The sequence below is a fragment of the Rattus norvegicus genome, chromosome 2 (genome assembly GCF_021556685.1).
Source record: "Rattus norvegicus strain SHRSP/BbbUtx chromosome 2, alternate assembly SHRSP_T2T, whole genome shotgun sequence".
In the NCBI taxonomy this organism is placed as follows: Eukaryota; Metazoa; Chordata; class Mammalia; order Rodentia; family Muridae; genus Rattus; species Rattus norvegicus.
Genome location: NC_141535.1, coordinates 24,934,531 through 24,962,150, shown reverse-complemented (window position 1 = coordinate 24,962,150; position 27,620 = coordinate 24,934,531). Strand labels below are relative to the sequence as shown.

Here is a 27,620-nt window from a genome sequence, read left to right as displayed (position 1 = left end):
TTGATCTCCACAAGGAAGGCCAGCTGGATATAGACACTCGATGTCGTTTCTTTGTGTTTTCTCTCTTGTGATGCAAAACTCTTGTTCTTATTTATTATCAACTTATAAAGTTTTACACATTTATTTTCTGTCCTCTAACTTTTATCAGGCCTTTGAATTTTGCCAGAGGTGAATCCTGGGAATTAGAAACTAGTGGGGAGATTTGCTGACACAGTTAGACAGAGGAGTAAGATCTGCAGCGAGCGGGAGACATGCGTGGCCCTGACTTGACTCATGCTGCCTTAGGAGTTGAAACAGCACACTGCATACCTATTACTGTGTCCCTCTAACTCACTTTGTTTATTGGTAAGAAAAAGCAATAAGGAGTATTTGCACAGCAGACACAGCAGTATTATGTAGCAGAATATTAAAGTTGGCATTCGGTCCCACAGCACATGAGCGGTCCCACAGAATTGAACATTGGCTCCGGGAGTCTCACTTCCTGCAGACAGACAGCCTGTTAGATTACTCTTGTTCTCTGACAACCCTGCTTCCTCCTCATCTGTCTCTGATTTATGGGTTAGCACATTCACTGACCTGTGGGATTTTAGCAATTAGGCTTTGTTTCCAAATCCTCTTCTATCTGACTGTTTCATTTCCAGGGTAGCCTCTGTTTGCTTCGAGACTCTTAATATCCTGCCTATCCGTGAAGACATTGAGTCTTAGCGGCCAGAATGACCCTTGCTTCCTGTGGCAGCTTTTCTGTTGGTTCATTTGAGGCTGTATTTGCTATCTGTGGCTGCTTTATGGTTTACTTCACAATGATTGCCACAATAAGGAACTCATTATCTACCACTGCCTCTGCAGGCCAGGTTTCTCAACAAGAATTAGCCTGGTTGCCTCTGCTCATGTTTCTCTCTGTGTACTCCTCCGAATGCACAGGTTAAGGAGGGTCTGCTGCTGTCTAAGGCATAGAGTTGCCGGCTGGATTCACTTCCCTTTGCGTTGTGCTAAGCTGAGTCTCTACATGGCTGTTGGGGACAGAGGCCCCTCCCTTTCTCTTCATCATGAGCCTCTTGATGGAGCAGTTCACAGCTAGGCTTCTGGATCCCCTCTGAGCAAACCAGAGAGAGACTGCAGCAAATCCATCTAAGCACAGCAAGGGATGGCAGGCGAGATGGGAGTCTTTTGTGGACTCACCTCTGAAGTACCATCCACCTCTTTGCCATACTTCACAATAAAATTGCTGTTGTCTGCCCCTGAGTTTGCAGTAAGCCGCTTCAAAGCGGGGAAGTGGTCCCCACACAAATCACTGGTGGGTACTGCTGAACATACTTTTCCTTTTTTGGTTCCTCCTTATGTCTACAGTGAATGTCAGGACTGACCCTAAGCTCTGTGCTGTCTCAGAGCCCAGACTTCCTGGGAAGTTGGCCAGCTTTTCTACAGAGGGCAGACCATGGTTGGTGATCTGGGCATGGGGCTGAAGAACCGACCTCCCTGACACTTTGCAGGCCTGTTTCCTGCCCCTGTGCTAGCTTTTGTCCTTGCATTAGCTGGTTCTGTGTCTGGAGCTTCTCTGGGCCAGCCCTGGAACGAGCCATCACATGCTCCGAGCAGGGTGCTGCACCTGTCACCTCCTTCCTACAGTTTTCTACCAAGTGAATTCCGCTCAGCTTTTTCTTTCACTGAAGTTTATAAAATACTTTGTCTGCTAACAGCACACGTCTCAATCTTGTTCTAGTTTTGTTCACTAAGAAAAAACAACGAGCAAGTCAATTTTCCTAACGTTTAGGTGGAGCCCCGGGAAAGGCGAGCAGCCAGTGTCAGCCTTGAGTTCACAGGAGCCCAGCCCCGAATCTTGGCCTGGGCTTTGCATGTCCTTTTCATTCCTTTCGTTTTATTAAAACAGAAAACAAAACACTATTCTGCTCCCTAACGTTGATCTAGTGCATTTGTAAACACTTAGGAAGAGCCCTCCCTCTTCTTTCCTCTTTCCATTCTCTCATGGGCGCATAGCCCTTCTCTCTAAGCTCCAAGGGTGATTTCTTAGAGCAGGTGACTTGAGAATGCTGCTAACTTGGAATCCCCACCAAGATTCTAGCACTCCTGATATCATTCTGATGTGTCAGGTGACACACCTACAGTTGTGACTTTACCACGGCCCTAAGACTTCTTAGTTTTAAGGAATGCAATGCTATTTTAAAGTGGTTGGGCGAGGAAGAGTATTTCCTAGAAGGAAACTAGTTATCTCTTTGAATTCCAGAGTGAAATCTTACTCACACGATATGAAAGCCTGTAGGAACCCCAGTAACCGACACTTTTCTGTTTCAGACGTTCTGCTTGTTTTGTGTTTGCTCTTCTGAATATCTGCCTAGGCTTTTCTTTCTGTCTTCAGTCTGGCTATGACTGCTTTGGGAAGGGGTAGTCAAACAGGGCTGCCCAACAATGGCAACCTGAGTTTCCAGGTCCATATCATCTCATTTATAGGAAACAGAGTAAGAGTCTAGGAAGAGAGATTCTAGTTGGCATAGTTTGCAACAGGCGTATCTTCTTAAGTTGGTTCACCACGAACTTGAGGGAAGTTTTGGGATACAAATGTGGCATCAGTGGGCCAAGGTCCCAAAGACAAGGCAAACAGCCTGAAGGTTTGACAGATGCCTCCAAAGAGCCTGGTGCTACTTCTCCCCTGAGAGGCAGTTTGGCTTGTGGTCACTAACATGGACTCAGGTCACATAGACTTTGACTTGGTCCTAATGCTACCACTTCTAGCTGTCTGACCTGGGGCCAAACACAGTCTGAGAACCGAATTCTTCCTCTAACAATTGGGATCCTAAATTCCACCTCTCGCATGCGATGAGGAAATGTATGATACATCTTGTACACCTAGCAAGTAGTGTCTGTTATTAATCATAGCCGTTATCATGCCACTGAGAAAAGGTTCTATGGAGAGAGGAAGGAGCATGCATCTTATCATGCTAATGGTGCAAGAGGATCTGAAGCAAAATCCTAGGTGGCTTAGCACTGCAAGGTACTCAGGCATCTGGGCACTGCAGCATATTCCAGATACCTCAGCACCGTGCTATATTCCAGACGCCATGGCGTGGCATGATATGCCAGGCCAGGCACCTCAGCGCTGTTATACTCCAGGTGCCTTGACATCACCTCATATCCTGGGCACCTCAATATCGCATTGTCGGCCTAGACGAAGAGCAGATTTTTCTCTTTACCATGCTTAACTAAAGAAATAGATATGGGTGAAGCAGCTGGAGTCAGGATCTGAGGAATTTAATGTAGTTAATATTTATTCTCAATCAGGGGTTTCTACCTGACCTTTGTTCTTTCAGTTCTCAGATAAAAGGCACATGACTTTTACATTTATGATAGGTCTTTAATGAGCTGGACGGATACCTGCCCTTTAAGCTATTATGTCTACTTCTCTATCAATAACCCAGAGACATAACTTGCCATGTTCCAGCTGGGCTGTGCTTAACTCCAACTGGTCAGCCTGCATGGCCAAATTTTCATGATTTACTTACCCAATGGTATCTTCTCTTTCCCTGCCTACTACGCTCTTCATGGTCTCTCTTCAGACCCCAAGTCCAGGAACCGAAAGCCCAATCTGTCTTCTGCCCAGCTATAGGCTGAAGGCATCTTTATTTAACCAATACTTCTAAACTAAGGAGCAAGGTCAAATAGCACTATTTTGTGTATGTGATGATTCTCTTACCCCTGGGGGCAACCAGGCCTTGGGGTCTGGTATTTAGCATTACAGTACATAACAAATACCAAACTTCAACAGTTTAACACTTTTTAAATCACATATATGGCTTCTGCTCACCTTTGGAACAGAGTAGTGGGTGGTTGTGCCCCGTAAAGAGTCCCACAGAGCCAGTGGTCTCCAGGAGAGTCAGAATAGTTCTTCCTGAACAGCCCTTGTTCTCAAGGTTGCAACACCCATTCTGGTTGGTAGACGTTCAATTTCGCTGGCCAATGTTCCCCCATGTGAAATATCTTGAGTACCATCCTGGAAGACTTATGGCATTGACTAAAACACTCTGGTCTCCTCCTTAAAGAAGACACACTACTTTCATATTAAAAGATTTCAGAATTCCTTTGCAATTATTTTTTTCACACGGTCATGTTAAAATTGTGGGTAACAGCCAGCATTAAATAGATTCTTAGGGAACATGTAAAATGATAATATTGAAATTCTATATTGTGGAGATGCCAGTCATATGATACAGGTTAGTGTGTCAGGTAGAATTAGCCAAACAATGTGCATGTGTCCCTCTCTACATGTGTGTGTGCTGTGCTGTGTGAAACTCTGATAGAGTTCAGTGACTAACTGTGTGATTTTCTCTTAAGTTACGCAGACATTTTGATTGAGAGGGAAGTGTTAATGCAAAAGTACATTCATCTAGTTCAGATTGTGGAGACAGAAAAAATTGCTGCTAACCAACTCCGACATCAACTCGAAGATCAAGATACCGAAATTGAAAGACTTAAATCAGAGGTATTTCCCAGTCGAAGATTCTGTCGTACTGTTTCGTCTTCCTCATGATTATCTGTTGCATAATCAATTGGGAGAAAGATTTGGTCTCATGCTTAGTTCTTCTGCCATCAACAGATACGTGGCTGCTGATCTAGACATGAATTCATTGTCTGCTCTTCAGAGTTAGATAAATATACTGCTATAACATACCACCATGACAAACATGGCATCTTCTGTTGTTATTTGTGACCCTAATGTCCGTCCTCAGATCAGAAGTTTTCCAGTTAGACTCTTAGGGTAATAACCGTGATTCTGCCATAGGATAAGCGAAAACTAGAATGATAACCAAGGAAGAACCAGAAAAGAATTCAGAAACATTCACTTATTTTTAATCTAAAGGCTTCTAGCTTTTCCCCTTGCAGAACTTTGAAAAGCACATTTAGGATAAACAAGATGATACTGATTGACTGTAAGGCATTTCTGTCTCTCCTTTGGTCCCTGTCCCTTAGTGTGCACTTCCGGTGAGCCCCAGAGTAATGTTAAGTGGTAGTGTAGCTGGTCCTTAAACCTATAGCCATGGTGCTGTGTGCCTGGGTCCTCCTTCTGCCCCAGGTTTCAGACTGTGCTGTGGGTATTCACTGCGGTAACAGAAAAATGGAGGACAAATGTAGAGACCATATCATCCTCTCCGTTCTAACCCCAGATGCATGAGTGTCTCTTTTAACCAAAGAAGGACTTGGGACAACCAAAGGTGGCTGTCATGAATCCTTGTTGTTGGGCTCCTTACCTTCAAGAACTTCCTTGCTGTTTTTACTGTGCGGACATTTTCTTTGTCATCCTCTCACAACTCCCGAGGCTCAGTGTGACTCCTGTGTAGTCATTACCTCCCGTTTCCGGGGACATCTACCATACGGAGCTCAGCATGTCTGGCTCTCGTATAGACATGAGAACTCCTGTAGGGATGACGAGTTGCCAAGTGTGTGTTCACTGTATCATTAGGTATGTCAGCTTCCTCTGTGCAACCTGAGAGCTGAGACAGTGCAAACAGCCACAGCAAACTTAACAAACCCGCAGTTTAAGAGACTATATCAGGCACTGTAATTTAAAACAAAATTATCGTGTTCTTTCTTTGCCCCAGTACACCAGATGTTTGTCTACTGAGTGAAGCAGGTTGGTATTTATGCCACGAGAGGAACTCAGCACCAAGCGGTGCTCCCCAATATTTACTTGTGTGTGCTTCTCCGTCTGCACAGTGTTCTGCTTTAGTCGGAATGTAAAGAGCAGTGAGAAGCTGTCCATGACAGGTACTTCTTTTGTGGCTGCCTGAGAGAAAGTATTTCCTATTCCGTTATCTTCCCATCTTTCCTACAGAATGGAAATAGAATGTATCTGGTTTGGGGAACAAGATAAAGACAGGTCACTGCAGGGACACTTATGATCTTCAGACCTTTTCAGTATTGGCTTCTCAATGATTCTGTTTACATTCTTAGGCCTGTGTAAACCATAATTGTGGCTGAACTAGAGTATTGAACTACTGTAAAGGCAAGAAGCCAGTTGGTCTTGAATTTCCCTTATAGGTCACATGACTGTACATGAAAAGACCCAACTTATTACAATCTTTTCTGTTTCTTCCAAGTAGTCCTTTTCAGCTGGCTTCAACCAACCTCAAGGCTCTGAGATTGCCATGGTAGCTACCATAAAGACTGGGATAGGCAAAGACCACAAGCTTATGACAAGAGCTTTAAATTGAGTATCTCTGTCTTTAGCAGCCACAGTGCTTCATGGCAGCTGCCTTCACACAAGGTCCTGAGGAGACCCTGGCCTGGTCTGTCAGGACTAAGTTCTGGGCTAGTATTTCTCCTAAGGCAGACAGACCTCAGGTCAGTACTTGAAACCCCAGGCTTGGAGTAAAACTCGTGGTCCCTGCATCATAGTGCCAGATGAGGAGAGGGGACATTCAATGAAGATATCCAGATGACTTCAAAGGCAGAACTTCTGTAGCTTGATAGTATGCCACCATTCACCAAATCCTGAACTGGACCCATCTTGTGTTTCAGATTGTTGCTCTTAATAAGACCAAGGAACGGATGCGCCCGTATCATACCCATCAAGAGGAGGAGGATCCAGACATCAAGAAGATCAAGAAGGTAGGGGACAGGAGGCTTCTGGGGGCATGAGGACCACTTGTCTGCTTGTGTCCCTGAGCTGGGAACTGCCTTGATGTTTATGTTTCTGGTAATGGCCCTTACACTGTCCCTTCATTGGAATTCATGCTGGTCTGGAAAATTTCAGCCTGAGATTTCTTTCTAGTTCTAGACTTTTGGACCCAGGGAATAACACCACAAATGCATATTGAGACAGTAGTGTTCTCTGTTGGGTAACCAGTACAGTTGAAACTCCTGTTTTTGTCACATTCATAGTTGGGAAGAAATTTTATTTCTATAATAAATAATTATTCCCTGCTAGTTATAACAAAACTTTAACCATATGTTGCTCAGAATTTGGAATAGATTCTTTGGGTTGAGTTGAACAATTTTAATTTTCATGAAAAAAAAGTAAAATGAAACTTATTTCTTAGCATTATGTCAAATAAATTAGCATTTATTTGAACCTGGTTTATGACACTGTGTTCCAAGACTAATGCTGCTGTTTTTTTTAAATATGCTATTACATGTAAGCAAGGATATTAATAATATCCAATTTTCAGCCTTGATGTAGGAGCTGATCTGTTAGTAAATTAATAAGCAGCTACTTATTGTTTATCAGGGAACAGCTGCCAAAATGAAAGATTTTATTCAACACAAATTTTAATTGTGTTGCATCTTCCAAAGCTACATCTGTTAAATAAGGGAATAATAAAAGAAAAACACACAGTTTTGAACCTTTATGATTTTTCTGAAGAAGCAACTTTAAACTTGTTTTTGAACTAGGTAATAGACTCCAAAATTAACTTTATTTGTGTGTGTGTGTGTGTGTGTGTGTGTGTGTGTGTGTGTCCCAAAGCAAGTAAATATATATGGGAAACAATGTTTCCAAATCAACCACTGATCTCCTCTAATCTTGGTGAAATGTAGCCTTTTAGCTTTAAGAGAATACAACTCAAAATTGCTCATAATTCACCAAAAAAAATGTTCTTTAGAATTCTCAAAATAGTATGCACAGAACTTCACACGATTCTATTGGAATGTGAAATGTGCTTGATTTCTCTTGGTCAAGCATAGCAACCTTAATAACCATATGGACACTGATACTGGTTCTATGTAAGAAGGCATATGGCAACGTCTTAAGTGTGGCGAAATTAAATGCATGCTATCTGTCACATTCATGAAAGAGATACAAACAGCAATGTTAACCAGATAATAGTTGTATTCAGGGGATCAGGTAGGAAATTAAAGCTTTTATGAATCTGTGATTCATATCCACAGGATATGCCTCCTTGCTGAATCTGTCATCTCTAAAGTGCCACCTCCTAATTACTTATCCTGTCATTTTTATATTTATAGAGGACTTCTTTTTTGGGGTCCATTCTGAGGAAACAGAGGATTGGAGTTTGAGTTCACCCTGCTGGTTAATCGGAAGAGCTTTGGGTGCCTGGAACGTTTGAGAGATATTAGGCCAATGTTTGCTGACTAGTAAAAACACACAATCCAGTGCACTTTCCCAGATGTGCCTCTTTCCCCACCATGGCCAGAAAACTTAAATTGATTTTAAGGGCTATATGAGGTTTCTATAAAAGAGAATTTAATATTAAATTATTATTTTACATTGTTCGTCATCGCAAATGGCTAGCATATGTCTTGCCCATGTGGCGCCGAGAGTTTAAGGAACTCTTACAACTTCCTGTAAAAGGACAGTGGCTCTGCTTGCCAAGTTCCCAGCTGCGTGGCTTAACTGAAACCTCAGATTACTCATTCACAGGAGTGACTGGACCAGCTGATCTCAACACTTACTTTTTAGGCTCAATCAAAGAAGCAAAGCAAAACAAAATGTAGCATCAACAAATAAAACCAGCTGGTTTAAAATGGACAAAGTACTTGAATAGATCCCTATTCAAAGATGTTTCACCAATGGCCAGCACACACATGGAAAGGTCACCAATCACTGGAGAAGTACAAATCAAAACCACAATGAGCCAGAACCTTGTGCTCATTAGGACAGCTACTGTAAACAAAACCAGGAAGAAAACGACACATTTAGGCAAGGATATGGAGAAACTGGGACAACAGTGTGATGTGGATTGTAAAATGGTAGACACCTCGGTGAAATTCAATACTGCATTTTTCAGCAATTCCATTTCTGGGTGTATTTTAGAAGAAATGACATGCATCTTGAGAAGATATTGGCATAGCCGTGTGCATAGCATTACTATTCATAGCAGCCAATGGTGGGAGCAACCATAATGCTCACCAGAGATGAATAGGATAAACGTATAATGTGGTATCACCCTTAGAAAGCACAGAAATCCTGGCCCATGCTTCAGCGGGTAAACCTTGGAGACATTGTATTAAATGAAATTAGTCAGGGATAGAAAGACAATAGCGGAAGAGTCCATGTAAACAATGTTTCTAGCAGAAGAGTCCATGTAAACAATGTTTCTAGTTGAAGAATCCATGTAAACAATGTTTCTAAAATAGTTACATTCACAGAAGCAGAAAGTATACTGGAGAGAAGTATCTATGGTGTTGTTCATTAACAGGTCGAGTTTCAATATGATAGAATAGAGATCTTGCAAATTGTTGAAAAATCAAAACTATGAATCCCCAACACTACTGAACTGTGTAGATGGAAGTCATTAAATGGGGCTGGAGCGCTGCTGACTCAGTAGTGAAGAGCTCTTACTACTCCTGTAGAGGACCAGGATTGGGTCCCAGCACCCACATGCTGGCTCACAAACCTTTGCAACTCCAGTTCCATGGGAGACATGGCCATCTTTTGGTTTCTGTGGGCTCCTGCACATACATGATGTACATATATAAACTCACACATGCACATACAAACAAACAAACAATAAATCATTTTCTAAAAGGTGGGTCTGGGCATGTAGCTCAATTGTAGAACATTTGCCTAGCATGTGTAAAATCCTGGGGTCAATCTTTTGCACTTAACCACTGAGCCATCTCTCCAGCCCCCAATCTTTTGCACTTAAAAAAGTATTAAGATAGTAAATTTTATATTACCTTTTAACCACAAATACATATATATGTATATGTGTATACATATATATGACTCTTTATTAAAAACAAACCTTTAATTATTATTTAAATATATTAGCTAAGTTTTGAAATATTATTAGCTAATAGAATATTCTGCATAAATAAGCCTAATGCATTTAAACTACTGAAGACATTTGTAAATGTCTCAGAAAAAGATAAAGTGTTTAAAATCATTTTTTGCCTGTTATTTGGGGACAACTTGTCATTGCTCATTGTACTGACGAATGTATCAGTGCATCATCTTAAGGGTGGCATTTATATGCTTCATTAGGTATGCGCTTGCTTCTTGCATCCGGTTTCAGGTATAAAGCTGGTCTCATCTCCCATCTCCGGGTTCCTTCCCTTCCTCGCTGTGTAGGTTCAGAGCTTCATGAGAGGGTGGCTGTGCAGGAGGAAGTGGAAGACCATTGTTCAGGACTACATTTGTTCCCCCCATGCTGAGAGCATGAGGAAGAGGAACCAGATTGTCTTCACGATGGTGGAGGCCGAGTCAGAATATGTGCACCAGCTCTACATCCTGGTGAACGGTTTCCTCAGGCCTCTGCGCATGGCAGCCAGCTCCAAGAAGCCCCCCATTAGCCATGATGATGTCAGCAGCATTTTCCTCAACAGGTTTGTCTTTGCATAAATGAGTAGTCTGGGAAGAGCCCATTAGTACTTTTTGAAAATGTCCCTCCTGTAGTCTGAAAAGATTAGGTCTCACAGATCCATCCTTGTGGTTCTCATGTTAGGAGTAAGGAAGGGATCCTCGAATGGATTGTTAGTCTGCATTTGCATTTCTCTACAATCTTGATGGCTCATTTTCTCAGTTTGTAACTCTGTTTGACATTTGCGTTCTTGTCACTGTGTTGGGGCGTGCATGTGTGGAAGAAACTCTCTCTCGCAAGCCGAAAGAGACTGAGTGATTGATGGGTCTTTATGTGCAATTTATACAGAAGCCTTTTAAGAAGCATAGAAACTAAGATGTCCCAAGAGTCCTTGTTGAATTTATTTCTGCAGTAAGTATTTGCGGTGACCTTTTTGTTGAGGATAAATTAGGGGACAAAGCAGAAAAATCCCTGTCTTCATGACATTTATATTCTGATGTGAGAACAGAAATGGGCAGTATATAAATTAAATTCTGTAGTAGATTATCTGGTGACCAATGTTGTGGAGAAAAATAAGACAAAGGAAGAAGTGGAGAAAAGCAGGATTGGTGTTTACTGAAATTCTGATTATTTATTTGTTTTCAAGTAGGCAATATACTGACATGATTCAAAAGTCAAAACCGTGTTGGGGTGTGTGTGTGTGAGAGTTCTTTGAAGTTGCTCTCCCTCAATCTCCCTCAGGCAGTGCAGTTAGCATTTTGACCACAGTTATCCAAGCACAGGTAGATGATGGTGTGGGTAAGACTGTGACCGGCACCCTCTGATGGCAGGCATCCACCCATGTGGCCCTTGGTTTTAGGCAGCCCAGATGAGTTGCTTCCCCAGGACTGCTTAATGTAGATGGAGCCCGGCCAGGCGAGCGGCCAGGCGAGCGGCCAGGCGAGCGGCCAGGCGAGCACTGTTTACCTCTTGATTGGAAGCCGAGATGGCAGCTCTTCATGCAGACCCGCCACTGTTTATGGCCCCTGGTCCTAGGTGGAGAAGGGAAGGGGTGTACTTTCAGTGGGTGGCCCTACACCATGTTTGATGTCCCGACTACAGTGTAGATTTCCTAGTCCTGAAAGGAAGCCCAGTTGGGCCAATTATCCGGGATTTCAGCAGAGCTTAGACGTAAGAAAATGTATTGCTCCTAATTAGGTACAACATTTGTTTCGCCTGTTTTCTAACTCAGGCACCGACATAGGGAGGTGAATGTATCTGTTTGCTAGGTTGCAATGTAGCAAAGAGCAGTCCCTCTTAATAGAGGAAACTCCTTTGCTTAGAATTTGTCGGAAGGGCCAGGGGAGTAAAGCTCTCCTGAAAATGTTGAATTTAAGAGCATAGGACCACAAATATTATCCAGAAGCCAATTAGGAGCTTCCTAACTGTTTGACTTTGGGGTCCATCTTTGTTTCCTTTGGGTTTCTGAGGCTAAACGAGAAATTGCTGCAGGAGGCAGGCACGTGGTCCATGCTATTGGGGAGTACATAGTTTTGGAGGGCCTATGAGGCCAGTTTGTCATGTATAAGCATATGGGCTCCTCACAGAACAAATACCTTATGCTACTAAACAGTATTGTTTTTCTATTTTTTTTATAGTGAAACAATCATGTTTCTTCATGAAATATTCCATCAAGGTCTAAAGGCAAGGCTGGCAAATTGGCCCACTTTGGTTTTAGGTAAGTCACTCTTTAAGGACATAGATTCTTATTGTTATTCAGCCTTGACTATGAAGCTTCACTGTTGAAACTCAGACACTGGGAATCCATCTTGCTGTACAAGGCCACATCTCAATAGTTAGCCGCTGATGCTTTTCCTTGGTCTGTCATAGGTAATGTGGGGCTGAAGTCACATTATTCTGCAGGGCAAAATTCTACCCCATTTGTACCCTAGGCAGGACAACTAGGGCCCTGAGCCACGTGGTGCTGGGAGGTACTTGTTACTGTAACTCACTAAGCACAAGGAAAAATTGCCATGCGTCCTTCTCTTTTCCAGCTGATCTCTTTGATATTTTGCTGCCTATGCTCAACATTTATCAAGAATTTGTGCGTAATCATCAGTACAGCCTCCAAGTACTTGCCAACTGTAAGCAAAATAGAGATTTTGACAAGCTCTTAAAGCAGTATGAAGGCAACCCTGCCTGTGAGGGAAGGATGCTGGAGACATTCTTGACTTACCCAATGTTTCAGGTAAATCACTTGTGATGCATCTTCTAAGTCCTTGGTTCTAGCTCAGTGCTACCAACTCTATGCCATCAATTGTTTGTCCTGTGTACATAAGAAACTGAATATTTTGGCATTTTCCTAGTGCTAGGGATGGAAACTAGGGCTTTGAGCACAGTAAGCAAGCACTCTACCCATGAGCTACTTCTCCAGTCCAGAAAGCAGGCATGTTTTGAGGCAAATAATTCAGGAATGATTTTTTTAAAGCAGCAAATTCTCTTTATAGAATGATTCCACACAGACCTCTTTCATGGAGTCTCCACCTCCAGCATGTTTAAAAATATTATTAGGCCCACAGAAATAGGATTCTGTGCAGATACACTGGTTTATGCTGGTTATGCAAAGGGTTCTCAGGGGACTGGAGTGGCTGCTGGGAAGTCTCTCTCTCTCTTTTCAACCCTTCCTCCCTGAGTGCAGCAGGATTACTGTTGGGTTTCTTTTGGCTTGTGCTTTGGAGAACAAAACAAGGCTTTCTTAATCCTGCAGGTTATGAGATCCCAAAGCCAGAAGGCTCTGACTAGACCCGGAGGTTGTGGGGGCCTGGTCATGTGGCCCTTCTTAAAGCAGACTGTACCCTGATGTTCTCTCTTGGGGACTATGGAGGCCCCCAGTATGAAGCACCTGTGTGCTCTTTCCTGCCTTCAGGGCTTTCTTGAAGTGCCTCTCAAATGTGCTTGGAGTTGCCTGTTCTTTTGAAAATTGTGAATTCTGATCTCTTGGAAAGGCATTGAGTGTTCCTGTTGTGGAATTTATGGGGCCTTTGGGGAGGCCTCCAAATTGTCATGTGTTAAAGTGATTCTCCTGATCACGTGTGTTAAGTCACTGTGGGGCACTTTGTTCTCTCGGCCGGCAGCTTGACCCCGGATAACCATTTTGGAGCCTCAGAGAGGAAAAAAACATTTCTGTGGTCCGTAATTGTTTGTCTTAAGGTTTGTCAGTACTGTTTGGAACCTTGGAAGTGGCGGTGGTAGTTCAGTAAGAATTTTAAAAACCAAAAGGCTGCATTTGAAAAAACTTAAGTGTAGTGAAACTTAATATATATATGTATATATACATATATATTAATTTTAATATATATGACATTGAGCTATTTTGCTTGAATTCTTTCCCTCTCTAAGGAGATATTTCCTAAGAAGACAAGCTTTTATTTTACTCTGTAGGTAGGGATTTCAGGTTTTAGTGGCAGTGAAGTGCTCCACAGATAGATTTCTGTTCTGTGAATCTATTTGCATTTTCAGATGTGACCTCTAGGTTAGGATTCAGTGCCAAACTGCATCCAGATCAGGTGGACACAGAGTTAAAGGCTCATGAAGCTCCCAGTACTCAAACATTTCTTCCATGTGCCTTTTAACTCTCCAAGGCATGATCCTATTGGGTTTTAAATGGCAGAACTTTACCTGCGCTATGGACAGGGCACCCCAGTGTAGTTGAATGCAGAGCCTTGGAGGAACGTTCCACCATCCTCCCCGTCCTTCATCCTGCAGAGTTTAAGTCCATTAGACATGACTAAGCACTTGATTCACTTGGAATCATTCCAATCATGTCCGAGAAGAGCTTGGAGCCTGCAGTCTTGGTGAGACCTGTTGTCTTACTTAGCCTTCTCTCTCATTGAAGCTGTCCCAGTGCTCAGGGACAGCTGAGCTCTGCTTATCTCATAGAGCTTCAGGTCTCTGACACAGGTGAGCAGTTCAGGTTGGGTAACCACACCACATTGTAAGGACTCTAGCGTTATCTAGAACTTCATCCTCAGCCCCAGACTGTGGTAGTTCTAAACCCTAAAACTTTGTTGAGGGATCAGATACTGAGGATCTTTGCCTTCTTCCACGGTGAGGTGGCCCAAAGCTTAAGTTCCTGAGGCCCATTTCTCTGGAAGTATCTTGAAACTTGTAGAATTCAGCCAGAATTACTCCAATTTCAGGAGATGAATGGGTGAAAAAAATTGTTTTTGAATAATCCAAGAACAGAAGACCATGGGCCATGGTTTTCTTGGAGTCTGTCCTTGGGCTTCTTCTCTTGGGGTCTCACCAAGGAGAAACCATCTAAAACAATTAGAAATACTTTTTCCAGAAACTTAAAAGTTTTTTTTTTTAAACTGGGCTTGTCCAGTCCTAGTGTTCCTTGTCTACTGGATGAAGTAGCCATGATGGTGTTTGCTCCCTCAGAGGATCTGGGACGTAGCTTCTTTCCTTGCATACACTGAACTGCAGTAGTCCTTTCAAGCCTTGACTTTGTTCCTTGTTGTGCTAGACCCACACTCATGCCCTGACGACAGTGGAAGACGCAACTCTTCTTTATGCTGCCTGAGAACCTTTGGCCCAAACATTTTCATGGGCTTAAATATGGAGGCAGAGACAGGTGCTGGGACAGAGGGAGGACCAGAGGGTATTAGATTTGGGAGCTTTTAGCCTGTAGCTTTTGATGATGGAAGAGAGCAGGTGACAGAGTGACATTTTTATGCCCCCCCTTTTGTAATGGGGACTTAGCCCATGATCTCACATATAAGAAACAAACGCTCTGCTTCTGGTCTCTATCCCTGACATTTTGGGTTTTTTCATTAAGTCAGTTGCTGCCTTGAACTATCAAAATGAGGAGAGATTGTAGAATTGGGATGATACTAGTCAGACCTAGTAAGTCCTGTTGCTACCAAGCAATTTGTTATAGAAGCAACAGAGCCATTAAATTTTTTATTTAGCAAACATGGTGGTTCAGTGGTACTATTCAAGCTGTCTTCTGGTGCTCGCCTGCGTATTTGAATGTGCATGTGTTGAAAGGCCATAGGTAAGCCAGTTGTAACATCTGCTCCAAGAACCATGTTACGAGATGCACTCCAAGAAGTAATCACTCTCTGTTCCATCCAGCTATTAGCTAGAACAGGAGAGCAAGCAGATTAAAGTCTATAACGTGACGGGGATTTGTTCCTTTACTGAAAGTAGAAATAGGATTCGTTTCAATAGCTGCTGTTTGATGCGTCTTGGGAACTGCGGCGAGCTCTTGACAAGTTCTTTGCAGTCTCTTCTTAGCAGGGCCTCTTTCGCCTACGTTCATCGAGAGCCAGCGTTTATTTGTTCCCGTAGCAGAGAGTAGAAGGGGCCAGTGACTGAATTCAGCTCCATTCACTTGAACCTTAGCCAGAGAACTCTTTAAAATAGATTTAAGTTGATGGAGGAGGAGCATGAAGCTATCTACTAAACATAGTTTTGTGGGGTTTCAGTGCATAGTAAGTAGTGAGGCCCTCCCACTCCTGACTCTTGCTAAGACAAAATGGGCATATTAGGTGTTGATTGCTTGATTTTCTGTGGAAGGACTTTCACCATGGTTTTAACCATGGTGGGATTGTGCTAACAAAAGGCCTTTTAATAAGCACCTAGATCCCGGGAGTCTTTTCCACTCAGACTAGTATTAAAGGATGCTTTGGTGAGAGGTTTATAGAACAGAGGCAGAAATCTTCCTTTGTCCATTGTACAGTGAGAATTATTATATTTCCTATCCTCCGATGAAGGCATCTGCCTGTGTTTCCTAAGACCCAGATTCAACTACTGAGCTGTAGTCAGTGCCTGTGCTGACTACACAGGCTGTTGTCTGTGTGAATGCACAAAAGGAGGCACTTGCGAGTGACCAGAAAATAGCTCCTATGATGGTCACACAAGTGATGAACTTGTCCATAGATAGCACCACCACCTCTAAGGGCAGAAGGGAAGGCCTCCACACAGAGCTCTGGGGAGCTGCTTCTCTGTCCTGTTCTCAGAGGTTCTTTCAAGTGCAGATGGAAACCCTAGATTCCAGGGGAGATCTAAACTGGTCCTGCCACTTCCAGGGAGGTCCGCCTTAGATAAGTTACTGGACCTCCTTGGACTTTATTTCCTTGCTTGCCAAGTGGAGAAGTTGCTTAGCTGGAGCAGTGGCCATGTCCACAAAGCTCAGAGCTCTCCCAGGTCCACAGAAAATGGTGTTCACATACTCTTCTTCAACCTAACTCCCTGTTTTCCAAGAGGCTATTTTGTGAGCACAAAATGGAGAACGGTTTGTTGAGTCTCTGTAACTTGAGTTAAACCTCTTCCTCTGGCTTACTAGATGTCTCATGTGGTTGGTGGAGTTTTGCCGTTTACAGAAACTGTAATGGGAATACAAATAAACAGCTGAGTCCACCAACATTTTCACTGCTAGAGGGTGAAGTGTGACAGAACAGGATCAGGATATCCCTCTGGACTCCAGTTGTTGAAGAGAGCATTGTCAGGGCGGTCAATTTTTAAACAAGCATACAAACAGACAGAATGCCTTTAGATTCAAGTGGCCCAGGACAGCCATGTTTGTTTCCCTGTTACTCGGTCTGAAGAGACCTTGATTCAAACATGCATGGTTGTGTACAAACTTAAACAATGGCTCCTCTATACTAGGTTTTTCCCTTTATGACCAACTTCCCTTGCATTTTTTGGTTTAGACTTCCTTGGTGTATGAGGCTTGAAGCATGACTCATGCTTACGAATTCCTTTAAAAATCAGTAAAACCATCAGAATTATAGGGGTAGGGATGAGCTACTTGTGGAGGGTGACCCTGTAGAGATGGCCCCTTGTTTCCACTCACCAATGGATGTGTTTAGATCCCCAGGTATATCATCACGCTGCACGAACTCCTGGCTCACACCCCCCATGAACACGTGGAGAGGAAAAGTCTGGAGTTCGCTAAGTCAAAGCTGGAGGAACTGTCCAGGTATGTGGAGAACTTGTGGAAAGGGTTCAGAGTCGGGTTGAGAGCATGGAATCCTCCTGTGGGAACCAGGGTAATGCAGGTTTCAAGGGAGAGGAAGCGAATGATAGATCCAACAATCTTGTTTAATCATGGAGTGAAAGAGATGGTTCTGAATTACCATGCATGTTCATTTTTGTCAAGAAAAAAATGTCTTTGGAAAGTTCTCATAGCACGTGAATTTCTATAGTTGAGATCAGGAATGTTGTGGTTAAGTTTGCAAATGTTCTCTGTGCCTTGTTTGCATCGAAATAGAAAAATGACTTTCTGCTGCATTTTGTATTCAAATTTGTCAAGAAGCTGGAGAACAGGCAGGTTGTCATTAATGCTCTTCAGATTAAAGGGGACAGTGGTGCAGCCACCTCTAACTTAGTGCCCTCAAGGAATGACACTTCAATGTTCAGGAAGGGAGCCATCTGTGGAATGCTGGGCTCTTTCCTGTTGCGTCCAAAGCAATCATTGCCACTCGCTGATGGCTGGTCCACTTACCCTTTGCGATGAGTTCACACAGTATGGCTTTGCTTTGGGTTGTGACTGGCTGAAGCCTAGAGGTTCATCTTATGGTACTGTCTCAGCTAGATCCATTCATGTTCCTACCGGCGTCTCAGGTAGCTCTCCTTCCCTATCTGTTAGAGCAGTAACAACTGTCTCCTCCCCTCTCCTGTCTCCATTGTGTCTGACAGAGTGATGCACGACGAAGTCAGTGACACCGAAAACATACGGAAAAATCTCGCCATTGAGAGGATGATCGTGGAGGGCTGCGACATTTTGCTAGACACCAGTCAAACTTTCATCCGACAAGGTAAGACCTACTGATCAGGCCCTCCACTTACGAGATCTGTGTGTCTGTCACGGTATCTCTGGCAGATCCAGGGACACGTTCTGGAGCAGGCCTGTGTGCAGGACACCGCTGTGGCCTTGACCAAGGCTGTGGTTGAGCCCCACCTCTGTGCTATTTCTTTTCAGGGGCCATGAAAAACAGCAACACAATAATAGTAAATCACGAGTGCCACAGTAAATCACACTCTGGTTGGACTCTCCTCCTCAGTGGACCGGACATTCTCTACAACTCCAAGGAGGACAGGTCGGTCTGGCCAATTGAAAGGGCAGTGATGATATCCAGGGAAAGGCTCTGGAGAAACTGGCATTCCTCAAAACTCTTGCACATAAGAGCAGGGACAATATCCAAAGTGCAAACAGCGGACTCTCGTTTCTTTTTCTCATCCGCACGCCCCAGTCAGTGTCACGTGATGTCATGTGATATGGTACGATCCAATCGGTAACTCCAGTTACCAGATGGAGTGGTGACTGCTAGGCTTTGGAGACGGTGTAGGGATTCCGTGTGTGTTGTGAGGGGCAACACCTGATTAATTAATCTTTTGAAGAGATGAGGTCGTGTCACAAACCTTGGAGAAGGAACTGACTGACAATACATATCCCTCCTCAGCTCTTATTTCAAAGAACAAGAAGTTAGCCGCACCCCAAGATGCTTCCCAGTGCTTAGACGTCTTAGGGGAGGAGAGCATGCTCTGTGTGCTGGGTCTGAGCAATCAATATGGCCTGCTGCATATCTTTATAGTTTTGAAATTAGTATGGATTGAAACCTAAATTTCGAACTTGAATTAATCATTAATGCTGCTTCTGGCCATGGTGTGCCAACATCATTTGAAGCTATTACTGTTTGCTTCCATAATTTGCTGCTTAAAATATGTTTTACCTCATCAAATAAGACATTATGCAGTCCACATTATTATAATTTTTTGCTTGGCATACTTGAAAAGTTTAGCACACGCCATTCTGTTTTCTGTTATTTATTTTCAAGGAGAGACACTACAAATATGCTAAAGTTGGGAAGCATATTTTAGAAATTATTCCTTTTCCATTTTTTTGCATTATATACTAACCTTTCTTAAGGTAATAGCAGATTGAATACAATATTGACATCACCAGGCCTTTCCAATTCCTGTCCTACTGCTCTGTGCAGACATTGCCGCCATGATGGCTGACTTCCTGCCTCATGGTATATTACCTGCCTGTGCCTTCAACGGTGCAGTCTTCTTCCTGGGAGTGGGACAGCTCTACTCTTCTTTTGTGCCTATGAAAGGTCTACTTGACCTAGCAAGCTCAGGTCAGAGAAGAAGTCTTGAGCTGACTAGCCGCTCTGTTTCCAAGGAAGTTTGCCCATGCATCAGGGATTCTGTGCTTTTGTGCAAAGGCATCTGTCTGCATGCCTCCCTCTCCCAGGAACAGCAAGGTCTGAAAGGCAGCATTCCAGACTTCTTATGCTTCACCTTGTCTAGTGTTGAAGTCACTGGGAAAGGGGGCATTCAGGTAGACAGAATAGCTTATTGATTGAAGTTGTGATTGTAAGCTATTTATTTTATATTTTTCTTCTATTTGGGATTCTCTAAAAGTGTCTCATAATTAATGTGTACTTTAGATCTAATAATGGATGGAAACCTTCCTGTAACTTACCTACAATTTCTCGACATACTTTTGATTGAGCAGCATTATTATCCACAAGCACACAATGTATTTATAAAACTTAGATTTCTTTGAGTCTGACCCCCCCACATACATACATACATACTTACACACACACACACACACACACACACACACACACACACACACCACACACACACATGCATGCACAAGTAATGAAACATGTTTGAGGGTCACATGCATTGAATAAGTCACATTTTTTATTACACCTTTAAAAGTGAAAGTCATATCCTGCTTCTCCCTTGGAGCCATGTCTGAATGTTACCTATTCTGTTTTATGTCACTTATAACAGAGCTAAGGCAGGGTCAGCCACAACTGCCCTGGATGTTACTATGGTGATAAGGACAGTGTAATCAGTTGCTTTATTGAAGTCTTGCTGTGTCTTTAGGGGTTATTCAATAAAGGCTGTTTCTAAACATTAGAACTTCATCTGAAGCTAGATAGTAATTGATGATAATTGGGAAAATTTGCACTGTTTTTCTTTAATTTCTCCATTAGCACTTTTACTAAATATTTTTAACACCCACAAAACACATTTTTAAAAAGTATTATTCATCAAACTAAAAGGGTTTTTATTCCTTACTAAATTGACTACTGGTGTTCTAGTATTTTTATTGATTGCTCCAATGGGTGATGTAATGTTTATTTCAGTATATGGGTATTTGCACTTATACACAGCTTTCAACTTTATATGATTTCCAAGAAAAACAAGTCCCCCAGGTCCTCAGTAAGGACCTTAGAGTAGAGCAGAGAGCATGATAGCTTTACTATCTCAGATACTAAACTCAAAGCCTAAAAGATACTATTCATACATTCACTGGTGAGCAGAGTTCAGAACAGAGACATTGGCCAGTCTTAGAAGTCATTCCATGGGCATTAATGGTGGAAGGATAAGAAGTCTTCCACAGTTGACAATTATTAGAGTTATCAATTGTTAGATACCCAGGATTTGGGATGCTAAGGACAGAGGCACAGTAGTGGTCTGGTAAAGAGGATGCAGTATCATTTCTGTAATACCAATTATCTGTCTAATTTGCATTAACTAGAGAGGAATCTTTTCTGGAAGTCACATGGCCATGTTGAAATATGTCAAACAAACGATAAAAGGTGGCAGAAACAACTTAGGACACATTTCAAGCATTCTATTTCACAAACCAAAGTGTCTTGAGGTCCTTCGCTTTTAATTTAGTTGAATAGATTTCTGTCCTTATCTAATGCAGATAGTCTCCTGTTCGGTGAATGGTTAGAGTTTAACATATCAGTGTGTGGTTGCCAAGGAAACTTTCTTTTAAACCTCAAAGCTGAAATTCACAATAATTGCTAATAGATGTGCTAACCATAAATTTTGTAATTTCTGACTTACAAAATTACTTAAATTGCTTTTAAATGTGCCCAGGAACACGCTATTATAGAGTTTTCACTGACTTGGTTACGGCTTTTCTGAAAATGGACTTGTGACCCCCATTTGTCCACCGGGACACTGGTGTCCCCATTCCATTCAGCCTTGACCAACCTGACCTTATGAGTTGGACAGCCTGGGGTGCAGGTGACACCATTCTTGTCCTAGTCCCTCCAGTTGCTTGCAACATCCAGTTTTGATATTGTTCAATCTACTGCATTGTCTGACTGTGCCATGAACCTATGTGTGACCTTATGAGAGTTACTTAAACTCAAGCTTCAGTTTCCCCATTTGTAAAATGCAGAAGGGGTTTAACTCCATCTCCCAAGTCCCATGAGCTCCAACCTTTTGCTGCAATTACTTGCTCATACGCTTTCTAACCTTCCTGCATTCTGCATTCTCCACACCTCCTCTCCTTCTCCAATTTAAATCTTTGCCACATGAGCTGTCTGTCATCTTGTTCCCGCCCACCTCTCCTCCTTCAGTTACTCTTGTCCAACCCTTCCCTGGAGTCGAGCCTTCCCCTGGCCCTTTGTTCCCGCTCCCACTCCCTCCCCCAGGACTGCTTCCTTGCTATTCTTTAAGCCCAGCATCACTACCTACTTTCTGTCTGTCATGTATCCCACTTAATCACTCACCTAAATAGATGATGTGAGATCAGGACACGGAGTCTTGGGTCCTGCATGCCTTCCCAGCTCTGTTAACGGAAAGATACGATTTAGAACACTTATATATTAATATTAATCTTGTGGGTTTTGTGACTCACATAGTTTTATTGTCTTGGGTATTCATTTTTTATATAAAAACAAGTATTTTCTTCACTTATAGAACTAATCTGTGCTCACTTTAAAAAAAAAAACTAAGAAACTCAGAAAACATGAAGGAAAAATAAGGTTGTTTCTCTGGGTGATACCGCTAATAATATTTAAGGATGGACTATGTACTTTGTGGCTCTTGTGAGCTCAGGAAAGCCTGTGTTGGGCTGCACAGGGTGATAGAATAAACAGATATTACTGGCTGTAGTGATTTCAGAAGTTAGAACAAAGGTGTTTGCAGTAATCTTGGTACTTTGTGGTTGATATTTAAAAGTCTGGAATTTCCTTTTCAGATGGGGATGATTCTACTAGTGTGTAGACTGCACGTGGTTAGAGGCAGTCTCCGGTACCATATAAATGCTGTGGAAGTCTGGGCATCTCTCACACTTCTCCTTTCAATGTGGCTCACTCTCTATTTACGTTTCACAAATGCATCCTAATCATACTTTTCCCTTTCTCTTTTATTAGTATGTATTAGTTGTACAGAATGGGGTTCATTGTTTCACAGCTAATTTAGATATAGTTTTAAGTAGATTTCCTTTAATATAGTCCTTAATTAAATTGCATCAAATTACATAATTTATGAACTTTTCTAGTATACATGTATCACACCATCTATTTTTAACATGCAATGTAAACTATTAATATACCTTTTTATTTTGTTTGCCTCAGGAAGGATAAGTTCTACTTACTTTGATCAAACTATCACAGTATCTATAATTATTCAATTTATAATCATACTCAATCGGGGTTGGGGATTTAGCTCAGTGGTAGAGCGCTTGCCTAGCAACCGCAAGGCCCTGGGTTCGGTCCCCAGCTCCGAAAAAGAAAAAAGAATTCAGAGCTCTGCTCTATACGACCCTTCCATAATCATACTCAATCAGATCATAAATGGCATCAATGCTTTGAATTCGATCTGACGTATTATTTTTTCAAACTTATTTTCCACTTTACAGATGAAGAGTCAAGTCAAAATTGTTTCATAACAATGCTAGGAACAGTTTGTCCCTTAAAATACAATACACTCTTTCCTCGGCTAGAGTAGAGAAGATTCGTTTGTTCCAGTGGCACAGCAAATATGTCCTTGGTATTTCGAGAAGCAGATCCTTGTGTTTGTTGCCAAGGGCATGGTCCTCACCAGAATTTTAATTTCTCACTGTTCTTCACTTTTGTAATCACCAGGTTCTCTTATCCAAGTACCTTCTGTGGAGAGGGGGAAACTCAGTAAAGTCCGCCTGGGCTCCCTGTCTTTGAAAAAGGAAGGCGAGAGACAATGTTTCTTATTCACGAAGCACTTTCTGATCTGTACCCGAAGTTCAGGAGGAAAGCTTCATTTGCTCAAGGTATGAGCCTTCATGGTGATTTCATTTGTCTTCTCAGCACTGAAGAGACACTGAGGTTAGTTTGAGTCTGACTTCCCAGTGCCAGTTGTGTATGAACACACAGGGAGAGGTGGTGTGCGCCTAAGAGCTCTGGCAATCGTTTTGTCGTCATTTGGATTCAAGGCAATAGGAATTTATTTTAAGTGTGCTTCATCGTAAAGATGTATTTTTAAAATCAAAATCTAGGAAAAATTATTACTCGACAACTACCGGGCCATAGAAACCCTGTCCAGTCACTGCAGTGTACTGGTGAAATATTTGGCAACTGCCATTTTATTTCACTGTGTGTCAGGAGCAGTAAGCTTAAAGCTCAATACCTGTTCTTACTGATAACATTCTATGTGCACACAACCACTCATGCCCGTGGCTTCTTTCACACTAAAATCTCATATCTGAGTAGTCAGGATAGGAATGATGTGACCCAAAGACCCCCGAATGTTTCCTATCTGACCTTTCATAGGAAAAGTTTGCCCACTTGTTATTTATGTGATAAATGGCTCGGCAGATAAAGGATCCTGTCACCAAGCCCTATATTTTGAATTCAATTCCTAGAGCTCACATGGTAGGAGAGAACTGATTCTCAGCAGTTTCTTCCCACTCACATGTGAAGTAGCATTGCCTTGTGCATGCACACACACACACACACACACACACACACACACACACGGTACGTAAAGTATAAAACCAATTTTTAAGGTATTACTCACCCCATGACAATGGCCTTCTACTTTCTAAGGCCAGCTCATGGTTGAGCTTGGCTGTGCTTGTTCCGTGAAGTCACTGTGGACCCATCTAGTCTCCCATAAATGGGTTTAATAAATTTTATCAACAACGAGGGCAAGAATGGGAGAGTGGGGAGAATCTCACTAAAGTTAAATGATTTTAATGTATTTGTTCTGTTTAGTTTTGAACTCCGTGGGAAATTATTTATGAGGCAGAGCTGCCATCCCCATGGCAACCTGAATGTCAAGTTTACAAAGCAGAACTTCTCTAATCTCTAATCCATTTGGTTCCAGACAGGTGGGGTTCTCTCCCTCATTCAGTGTACGTTGATCGAGGAGCCGGACACAAGTGATGATGACAGTAGGTGATATCCCATCTCTCGGAACAGTTGGAATAAAATAGTAAACTTCTGTAGATCTTCATCTTTTTTTTTTTCCGGAGCTGGGGACTGAACCCAGGGCCTTGCGCTTGCTAGGCAAGCGCTCTACCATTGAGCTAAATCCCCAACCCCAGATCTTCACCTTGTAGAGCTAAGAAGGGCTGTCTGTGGAGGCGGAAGAAATGCCCGGGTAAATTTGCTGTTTAACCTGAGAGCTTGATAAACGGTCTGTGAGAACTAATGCTCTGCAGAGTTTGCCTCATGATAGAGCCTTTTCATGGGCAGTCAAAGAAAGAAAGGGGGTTTGAATTAAATCAGGATTTCTATATATGATAGAAATGAAAATAAACGCAACCGGGAAGGTTAGTTTTGAGGTTCCTTCTGCCCCCAGCTCTTCACCAGCTTATGAGAAAGGCCTTCCTTCTGCATGCCCTGGAAGCACGGTGCTGGAATGAGAGGTTGGACTCAAATGCATGTGGGTCCCGAGTTTGTAAGGCCAGATGGGAGGAGTCACTGTTCACGTCTCTTGCACTCACATGCGATCGTTTGGTTTGTGTGTGCTGAAGCCAAAGGTCCTGGTCACATGTTCGGACATCTGGATTTTAAAATTGTCGTGGAGCCTCCTGATGCTGCCCCGTTCACTGTGGTCTTGCTAGCACCTTCGCGCCAGGAGAAGGCTGCCTGGATGAGCGACATCAGCCAGGTAATGAGCAGATTTATTTTCTGATCTTTTTAAAAAAAGAATGGTCGGCAGAAACATTTAGTGAAGACTTCTAGAATCATGTGTGTCTCTACATTGCTGAGCTTACTGGCACCGTTGATTCAGTTTGATGGGCTGTTAGCATTTTGTTGTTCTCTCTTTGCTGGTATTTAACTTAAAATACAGTAAATATGATCAGGGCTTTGCTCGGCCATTGTCAGAGAAGCTTCCTCCTGCAGCAGATGGAAACAAATGGAGACCCACAGCCAGATGTTAGATAGATAGTGAGAGACCTTGGAACGCTCAGCTCTAAATGGCCTACCTTTATCCAATCCCTCCCCTCAGGGCTCAGGGAAGAGGAGAGGAGGCAGAAAGAGTGTAAGAGACAGAGGGGAATGGAGGACACCCAGAATACAAGGCCCTATGAGTCAACACGAACAAGGCTCTTAGGAACTCACAGAGACGTGCAGAGTGCACAGGGCCTGGATGGGTCTACACCAGGTCCTCTGCAGACACAAATGGCTTCCAGTTTAGTGTTTTTATAGGATGCCTGAGAGAATGAACAAGTGGGTCTGTTTCCTGCACCTTCTCTTGGACCCTTTTCTGTCTGTTTATTGTTTTATCTAATTCTGATGTTAGGTTTTGTTCTCTACTATTTTAAAAAATGTAATTGCACTGTAGCTCCCAAGCCTTCTATCCTAGCTACAGCTCTATTGAGCTGAGCTGTTCAACAGGAACAATGTTGAAATTGTCCTGCTAGTGATTTCTTTTCCAGTAACTCCAATGGTATTTTTTGCATGTCTATTTCTGATGTAGAAAAATGATGAGAGAATACAGAAGCAGCTATCAAGGGCTGTGGTAAAAATCTGCAAAGTAAAGAGCCAAGGGAGACATCATCTTTAGGATGAAATCTGGAAACAACTTTCTGCATTTCGCATAGAAGAAATTAGGGAGCTGGATGGCTTGTCCTCCTGAGTCTGCAAGGATCAGGCAGGAAACCAGTGCATTTATCCAGGCAGCGACGTCACGTGGAAGCATGTCAAACCAGTCACAGCTGGACTTGATTCATGATCCATATGGATTTTGGCTCCATTTACCAATGTGGGGAAAGGGTTATAATAAGACAGGAGGGTTGCTTGAATCTAAGAATCCCAGACCAACCTATGCAATTACGCAAGAACTCATTTCTAAACTAATTAGTTAATAGATAAAATCGTTAGTTAATATCCAAAAGTTGTCATTTGAAGACTAGGGCAAATGGCAAAGACATTCCTTTTTTTCTGAGGAATTCATAGCAATTTTTCAAAAGATGGGAACAGAAGTCCGCATAAATATCAGGCCTTCGGCTCCTTCACTGTGCAGGTCAGAACTGTGGGTTAGGAAATCCACCTTTGTCATGCAACTGCATGGAGCTGGTACTCAGACCTCAGTCAGATCTTCCTTTGGTCCTTAACACCCTGCATGGGCTACCTGTCTACCTCTCAGACTGCTTTGGTGGGGGGTAAATAGAAGAGAAGCTATCTCTTTTCTAGCTCTCAAATGGATAAAAACACGAGATCTTAAATAATTTTTTGAGCAAAATCACTTGGTTAATTAATACTTTTACTACCTCAAACCTATGTTGATACTACACTAAGCCTCTCCAATTTGTAAAGAATCTTATTTAACTCTGGATCATTCATTGGTTATTCAAAGATTTACTGAGGAATTGCTGTATGCAGCCAGGTCTTACTCAGATATGGACATATGGTAATAAGAGTGATTCTTAGGGCAGGAAAGGAAGTAACTCACTGAGTGCCTTTAATTTGATAGAATCATGAAGCCAAAAGTATAGAAAGATGGAAAGAGGAAGAACAGCCAGATGTTTTCCCAGCTGCTTCAATCTTTCTTTTATTGTGTAACTAGGGCACTTAAGATTCCAAGTTAATCATCATAATCTCCAACCTTCCCTACAGTGCCTATTTGGGCATGTGGGAAATACCCCTGGAGCCCAGGAATGATTCCATGCTTGGTTTTTAAACAGATAGGTCTTAAATTTTTGCCTGCTAGAGACATTCAAGTGAGACCTTCTTTCTAGACTATGGTTCAAGGCAAAAGTGTTCAACTTCCTCCTTTTTCCTCCAGGTGCAATAGCAACTCTGTTCCTTAGTAAAAAAATTATGCTAGATTTTATCAACAGTTAAAGAAAATTACTAGAGAGTTATATCTCTTTGGGTAGAAATGAAATTAACACAGGAAATGACTGTCTTCAATGATGCCTGTCACCATGTGACCTTACAGTTCTATTCTTTCAGAGAACATATTTATGCAGTGTTACTATGCCAAGTGCTATTCTAGGCCACTGTGATATAAAATAAGAAAAAAAGGAGACAGCAACAAGAACTTCCCTTATATTGATTACATTCCTTTTTAAGAACACACACACACACACACACACACACA

General features: G+C 42.4%; 1 protein-coding gene across 3 annotated transcripts in view; it reads left to right on the top strand.

Annotated features, from left to right (window-relative positions):
- Rasgrf2 (RAS protein-specific guanine nucleotide-releasing factor 2) overlaps positions 1-27,620 on the top strand; it is a 242,029-nt gene that overhangs the window by 82,155 nt on the left and 132,254 nt on the right. For 2 of the 3 annotated variants that reach the window (NM_053721.3, XM_087614302.1), the window contains 10 exon segments: positions 4,345-4,492; positions 6,529-6,618; positions 10,043-10,296; positions 11,909-11,988; positions 12,305-12,498; positions 17,129-17,238; positions 17,958-18,076; positions 23,177-23,337; positions 24,393-24,459; positions 25,045-25,181. In NM_053721.3, the coding sequence (NP_446173.2) occupies positions 4,345-4,492; positions 6,529-6,618; positions 10,043-10,296; positions 11,909-11,988; positions 12,305-12,498; positions 17,129-17,238; positions 17,958-18,076; positions 23,177-23,337; positions 24,393-24,459; positions 25,045-25,181 (1,360 nt within the window). 3 annotated transcript variants of the gene reach the window in all.